We start from the raw sequence: 7,171 nt of genomic DNA on the forward strand, positions 1-7,171 counted from the left end.
CGTCTTCACAAAGCTCTTGGGCTAGGCAGAATCAGTCACCTGCCATAAGATCACAGACGTGGAGATCACGAGTGAGAGAGAAACGGCAGGTCCAAGATGAGTCATAAGTGAGCCTCCAAGTCAGGTCCTTCAAGGCCTCAGCCCCCTAGCCAGCACTCTGCCCACAGGCCAGCAGGGCCAGGCACCAGGGAAAGGTTTGCCATCCCAGACGGGGCTGGACCTGCGCTGAGCACACCACCCTTGGACACAGCACAACCCCACCTCTGGGCCTGGGAGGCCATGGAGGTGGAGAGGCCTCATGTCCAGTGGGCCTGCCACCTTCTCCAGTGAGCGCCAGAGCCCTGGCCCACAGCAGCCTGCCAGGCCGGAGGTCCCTGCCCAGGAGAAGAGACTACTGCACTGTCCGGGAGGAGTTGAATGTCTCCATTTCAGTCTCTGCCCCCGCTGCTGAGCGGCTCTTCTGGGACCAGAACCACAGGAAGAGGAAGAAACCTGCAGGCAGAGGGCTGGTCAGTGGAGCATGCTCCCCCAGACTCCAGGAACCCCTGAGCTGGCGTGAGCAGCCTCCCACCCCACCACCCCGCCCCGGGCCCAGGAGAGACTCACGAATCTCTCACAGTTCAAGGCCAGTTGGCCAGAGCTTAAGAGCTAGAAACCCGGTGGACCACAAGCCCATAGGGTGCCCTTGTACAAGCCAGAGGTGGGGTTCCCTGCATAAGCTGATACACCCCCACTCTGGTTAGACACCGGGCGGGAATCATGGGCGGGATCTGAACCCCAGTTTGTCCCACTCCCATCATCCAAAGCCCTACCGGAAGCACACCGCCCCTGGCTCCCTCCAGGCCGCCTACCGTAGAGCGAGTTGAAGATGGTGAAGAGGAAGAGCTGGGGCAACAGGAAGACGCCATAGGAGAAGAAGCCCAAGACCCAGGTGGTGCCCAGCAGCACCGTGAGGCCCAGCACAGTGACTGTGTCCTGGCAGGCCCTGGTGCCCTGCACCGCCGTCCGCGCCCGCAGCCTGCACAGGAGCCACTGCACCCAGACCAGCACCGCCAGGTTGAAGAGGCACGTGAGGCTGCTGTAGCCCATGACCAGCACAGCGTGCACCGTGTTGCTCTGCAGCCAGCACCTGCAGAGGTCACATGCCGGCGGTGGCGTGGCTGCCCCGGCCAGGGGCAGCGGCCTCAGACGCCAGCCTGCCCTGCCACAGGCTGAGAGCCTGAGGAAGGCTGTGGCAAAGCCCCCTGGAAAGCACCCCCGTCTAAGCCGTGCCTTCTCTCTGCCCCTGCCGACGCCACATCCTGCAGACACCCGGTCCAGAGCCCCAGGGGGCCCTTATGCAAAGCCAGAGCCTGCCGCAGCCACGTGGACACTCACATGAACTGGCTCTGGAGGCCCGTGCTGTTTCCCGGGCTGTCAGAGATGGTGACCTGGTGGCGTCCATACACTGAGTCCTCGCTGGCAAGCAGGAGCAGTACAAGGAAGGTAGGGAGCCCTGAAGGGGGGACAGAGGCTCAGCACCTGTCGGGAGAGCTCAGAGATGGGTCACAGCTGACCCACCGCTGGGCCATAGCACGGGTCCTTGAGGCTTCCTATCAGAAGCGCAGGGGCTGGCGGTGTGAGACAGCCTGCTGGGAGCTCGCGGGCCTGGCCTGCAGCCCTGTGTCAGAGCGCTAGCCTGGAGTCTTGCAGAGGGCTGCTCGCTGGGGGGTGCGGGTGGGAGAGCAGTGGCCACACTGGGGAGGTGGTGGACAAAAGGGTGGGGACACTGAGGTAATAAAGGGGTTAAAAAGTGACAGAAGTGCCCCCTGACGGTGGCGAAGACAGGATGAGGATGGTGGCGATGCTGGAGAGGGCGGTGGGAACGTAACCGACGTGGTGGTGGCTGTGACGGCGGTGACAGAGACAGAGGTGATGGAGGTGACGGTGGGGTTGGAGTGGATCTGGCGAAAGTGGTGGTGGTGAAGTTGGAGGGAAGCAGGGTGGGATGTGGCCGTGTTGGGGTGGCAGCGATAGTGTGGTCACCTAGAGGCAGAGCAAGACAAACAGGAGGCCAGGAAGGGCCGGGCGCCCTCTTGGCTGGAAGCCTTGGGAAGGAGGAAGGGCGGGAGCGATGCTTACCCCAGCCCACCAGACAGAGCTTGAGTACATATCGGCGGAAGTATGTGTTGTAGACTCGTCCGAGGAAAATGTAGAGGTTGAAGCCTTCGATGGCCATCCAGGTGAAGCAGCTGAGCAGCGCCCAGTGCAGGATGGCGGCCAGAGCTGTGCACATGGGCCTGGGTACAGACGGCCCGGCCAGCGTGGGGCTCAGCAGGAAGGCGACGTTCAGGAACAGCACGGAGGCAAGCAAGTTCATGTGGATCCGCGTCGTGGCGTCCTTCTGCTTCCTGCGGCCGGGAGCACGGCCCTCAGTGGCCTGGAGCCATCACCAGGCCGTGCCACCCCTGAGCTCACACACATACAAGTGACAGGGGCCCTGAGGTCGACGGGGACAGAGACCAAGCAGCCTCCAGCCTGTAAGACGCCTCCCCCTCTGGGGAGCCAAGTGGGGAAAAGGAAGGGTGCTGAGCCACAAAGGAGGGCAGGGCCAGCCGGGGCGGGGTACCTGTTGTGGAAGTGCAGCCCAAAGCTGAGCAGCGAGGCCACGACGGAGATGCTGCAGCCCACGATGGAGATGGTCGTGAGGGTGTTCAGCAGCTTTTCAGGGACTGTGGACTGGGCGATTTGCTGTGGGGAGAGAGGGGGAGCCAGAGGCCAGAGGCATGGACCTGCCTTCCCTGGCTCAGCTGGACAGACCACTAAGGCCTGAGCCCCAAACCTCCTGGCCCCACAATCCTAGCTCTGATCTTGGCTTAGAAAGAGTCATGGCAGACAAACACTCTCCCACTCCCAATTCCACTTTCGTCCCTCATTGAGGACCCCCGTCCCTCATTCGGTGCACATAGGGGACCTACCACTACCCCACTGCAAGGACAGGTGCACCAGGCCTGGCCGGTAGGAGGCCTCCCTCCTCCTGCCCACACTGACTGGTTAATGGATGACACATGGTGATACAGTCTGCTGTGGTGGGACTCAATTCCAAGACTTTGGGTAGCAGAATTGGGTAAAACTCATTCTACTGGCCTAAAAGCTAGCGGGACATAAGTCTAGAACTGCTGGAAACCACATTATTATCCCATGGGGAGAGCCTGCTAGCACAAAGCAAGCACAACAGAGTCCAGGGTCTTGTGGCATTGAGCCCCTGGATCAAGCCATGCCTGAAGCTTACCCAGCCTTTTCAGGACCACAGATCCCTAGGTGTCACTGCTGTTCCTTCTTATACACATTTGAATTGGGTTTTCTGTCCCTTGCATCAGACTTTGCCTTTTGCCCTGGACACGGCCCCTCTGCAGTTCTGACCCCCTCACTGAGGCTGGCTGTAGACGTACCATGAGGACAGCAAAGTAGGTGAGGTGGCTGCAGCGGCAGAGCACTTGGGAAGATGAGGGCTGCTCTGTGCGACAGCCCTCGGAGCTCCAGAACCCCCAGTTGTCCCGGCTCATGTTTTCCTTCCAGAAGACACAAGTCGGTATATAGTCTTTCTGAGGAGAGACACTGGCATTGAGCGCATCCGAGAGATTCAAGGGAAGGCCTGTAGGATCAGAGACTGAAAACTGGGGGGTCACAGGTGACTCAACTGCACCCTTATCAACAATGTCCTAGGCACTGGCTAGACTTTGGCATCTCACAGACCCAGATCCCAGCCCCGCTGCCACCGTGGACTCTGAGAAGACCTGGGAAAGTTGCAGAACTGCTCAGAGCCTGAGTTTATCCACCTGCCAAATGTAAGCCCATACCCAAGTCACAAGGGGATGGTGGAAAACTAAAAGCATCGAGAACCTTGTCTTCCCAGCTCTCACCTACACGCGGGGCTCCACAATCCGCTGCCCCCCATCCTCTCCCTCATGAGGAAAACCGAGGCCCATACCCAACCCAGTGGGGAGACTACTCAGCCACAGACCTCCCTGATATCAAGCAACGTGGGTGAAGGGGTCGGGGGAGAATGACAGACAGCACCAAGGAAAATCACGGTAGAAGGGCCAGAGCAGCCCTGGGCAGGGAAGGGACTGTCAAGACACTGAGGCAGCGAAGACATGGTGGATTTCCACAGACATGGAGCAGGCGCACTCCATGAGGGAGGGAACCGCAGGCGTCGAAGCCAGAGGAGTCAAAGGAGAGGGTGGGAAGAGGAACCAGAGCCTTCCTGGGATGCAGAGGCTGACGGGGAGATGGGGCCAGAGCACAGTGCTCTGGAGTGCCAGGACAGATGGGCAGAGGCATCAGGACTTGTGACCCCCAGAAGCCCTTCTCCCTTCTTCAGGAGTGGCACCTGCACATCCCTTGAGAGCCCGCCCCTTCCCCAATGGCAGTCAGCTAAATCCAGCCCAGACCAGTGGCCAGGTGACGCAGGCCTAGCTGGTCCACACATCTGTCCCTGAGCACAGTGATGGCCCAGGGATGGACACATGACTCACTGGACCTTTAGGACTCCACTCTGGGATCCAGTTTTGCAAAGGTGCCTGCAGGGAAGAAGGCCATCACTTTAGCTGCCATCTTGCCAGAGTGGAGACCCAAGGCAGGAAAACACTGCTGAGCCGGAGACAGGCCCAGTCGTAGTGACGTCAGGTCATCCCCTGGATCGAGCCATACCTGAAGCTGGTCCCTCACATTTCATTTACAAAAGCCACTAAATTCTCTTCTGTGTTCTGGCTGCTTCAGTGGCTTTTCTATCGTTTGCCACTCAGAGAATTCCAGCTAATGAGGGGACTAAATGTCTCTCGCTATTTCCTTGGCAGGAATTTTCAAGGTGATGAGTTTAAAACAGTATGCTCCCAAGATGGTTCCACAGGTTCAGGTTTGGTTAAACCAAAGCTCAACAGAACAGCCACAGAGAAGCAGGGATGGAAATAGGGGCGCCCCCCCCAAATGTACCTGACTGTGGTTGTGCCAGAAGCTGATGTTGATGGGCTCGTTGAGGTTTTTCACTTGTTCCTGTCCCAGCCGGGCACCGAGGATATAGTTATTGAGCAGAAACGTGTTGCCGCCACTCTGGAAGAACAGCAGAAGAGAAGACTGCAGGGGACATGGATGAGGAGAGCCTCTTCTCCAGCGCCTCTTCCCTGGATGAGTACAGGGGCGTGCTCCCCAGGGCCAGCCTGGCTGTGCCCCCAACTCCTGGAAAGCAGCCCCCACCCACTTGTTCTTCTTCCCTTTGTCGAATGCCTTCCAGCCTAATGGCCCCCACCCCACAACACCCACACCATCCTAACTCACTTTCGAAGTCAAAGTGAAAAGACACCTCCTCCAAAAGCCCCCCTAAATTGGGAACAACCCCAACTCCACACCAACTCATCCACGGTTTTGTATCTCTAAGGTCATCCTCAACCTTGAGTTAAAACTAAGCCTGAACGTCCTTGTCTAGATTCAAGACAGAGAATTCTCTGCCGACGGGGATCTTGCCGCCTTTGTGTCTGCGGGGATCTTGCCACCTTTGTGTCTGTCTCCCCTAGGGACAGGGTCGCAGCAGGTATAGTTTGCACGGGTGACTGCTCCCCTGCCAGCGCACTAAGCTCAGGCCGGGGCAGGGCAAGCGGGGGCTGGCTCTGCTTGCACAGAGGGTTGGGCTGGTCCCGCCAGGAAGCTGGTGGTGGCATGGATACCAGGAGTGCCCCAGACAGGGGACAGGAACGGCCCTCTCTTGGCTCACCCTGGCACTGATGTGGAAGAAAAAGTTGTTGAAGAAGTAGATGCAGATGAGACGCAGATCCCTGGCCGGGTTCTTGCAGGCGCGCTGGGTCAGCTCGGCAGGGAACTGCATGGCGTGCTGGGCCCGGGCCTGGAGAGCCACAGACTGCTGGGCCTGGGCTCAGGCTTCCGCCCTGACCCCAAACGCCCCAAGCCCCAACCATCACCGCCCCAATAGCTGTGAAACCTGCAGACCTCAGCCTAGGGGATTCCCTTCCAAGGACTCTCCTCCCAGACTGTGCCTCCTCCAAACTCCCGGAGGTCCCAGGCTGCTTCAGCCCACCTGGGACCCCTGGGGGGGAGCAGCTCACCCCCAGCACCCCTCCAGTCAGCAGGGATTGAGCCAGGGGCCTCAAGGAGCCAGGCTTTGCTGGCCTCTCCTACTGCTGCCTCCCCTCAGGGACCTACAAAGGGAGGAGGAGCTCCCAGGAGAGTCTAGAAATTTCCCCCCTTTGTCATGCAGGCCCCTCACAACCAGTTAAGGTGGAGTCTGGATGGAGTGTGGGGAGGCCCATGGAACATGGGGAAAGTCCTAGAGGGTGTCTGGGGTGGAAGAAACCAGTCCCCCCACCCCTCTCCCTACCTGGGAGGTATGCTTCTGAGCGGTGCTGCTCAGAGAGAGGCCGGCAAATGCACAGTTCAGCTTGAAGGCGAGGCTATGGATATTGTCTGTCATCAAGCTGACGTTGGAAGCACTGAAGTTCAAGCTCAGCAGGCTGTTCTCCAGGCCCTGGATGAGTCTGAGGGCAAGACAGTGGGCAGAGAGGGGCTCTAGATGCCTCCCCCACTCCACACCCAGGCTACCCCAACCTCTGGGCCTTTGCACACACATACCTCCCCACCTCACCTAGTCCTGCCTCCCATGAGTTCTTGTTCAGGTCCTGGTTTGTTGACACCTCCTCCGAGAAGACTTCCTTGCCTGCTCCCTGCTGCTGACTGTGTAAGGTGAGTCCACCACCCCTGCGCTTACCTAGTCAGATATCAGTACTGACCTCTCACCCAAAAGTGCTCAGCCCTTGGGCCACAGACTCCGGAGAGCCCAGTCTAAGTCCTCAAGTCCCTTCCTGGAAAACAGGGAGACCCACGATCCTGCACCTAGTTTCACGGTGAAGGGTCCTGCTCTAGTGAACTGTGAGGCCATCTCCAGCTGCTCAGTAAGTGTGTGATGAATAAACGCAGGCTGGTACCCTACGCTGGACTCTACCCCGGGGCCCCTGATTCAGGCTGTAAGCTGGAGGTGGGGGGCGTGACACAGCTGACTCTGGGAGGTGAGGAGGGACACCCACTCACTCAGAAGGAAGTAAGGGGTTCCGGGTTATGGGTGCCAGCTCCATTTTGCGCATCCACTCCATTGGCTCTCTGGGTAGCTCTGTGGGGAGTGCAG

At 59.1% G+C, this 7,171-nt stretch overlaps 1 protein-coding gene across 1 annotated transcript; it reads right to left on the bottom strand.

Annotated features, from left to right (window-relative positions):
- Positions 1–391: 391 nt before the first annotated feature.
- On the bottom strand, positions 392–6,653 carry ADGRG5 (adhesion G protein-coupled receptor G5). Its single transcript, XM_012730593.1, has 10 exons — positions 6,635–6,653; positions 6,371–6,527; positions 5,784–5,878; positions 4,975–5,113; positions 3,432–3,584; positions 2,609–2,730; positions 2,122–2,390; positions 1,378–1,495; positions 852–1,129; positions 392–492 (listed from the first exon to the last, which is right to left on the bottom strand). The coding sequence occupies exons 1-10, from the start codon at positions 6,649–6,651 to the stop codon at positions 392–394; spliced, it is 1,449 nt and encodes a 482-aa protein (XP_012586047.1). The 5' UTR covers positions 6,652–6,653.
- Positions 6,654–7,171: the final 518 nt, after the last annotated feature.

This window comes from Condylura cristata, unplaced genomic scaffold (genome assembly GCF_000260355.1).
Source record: "Condylura cristata isolate star-nosed mole 26May11 unplaced genomic scaffold, ConCri1.0 scaffold00028, whole genome shotgun sequence".
Lineage (NCBI taxonomy): Eukaryota > Metazoa > Chordata > Mammalia > Eulipotyphla > Talpidae > Condylura > Condylura cristata.

Excerpts from the sequence above, each read along its gene's own strand:
- ADGRG5 (XM_012730593.1), bottom strand. Across the intron at positions 5,879-6,370 it reads CTCAGAAGCATACCTCCCAG|GCCCGGGCCCAGCACGCCAT; the intron begins GTAGGGAGAGGG and ends GTGGCTCTCCAG. Across the intron at positions 1,496-2,121 it reads GCTCTGTCTGGTGGGCTGGG|GGCTCCCTACCTTCCTTGTA; the intron begins GTAAGCATCGCT and ends TCCCCCCTTCAG.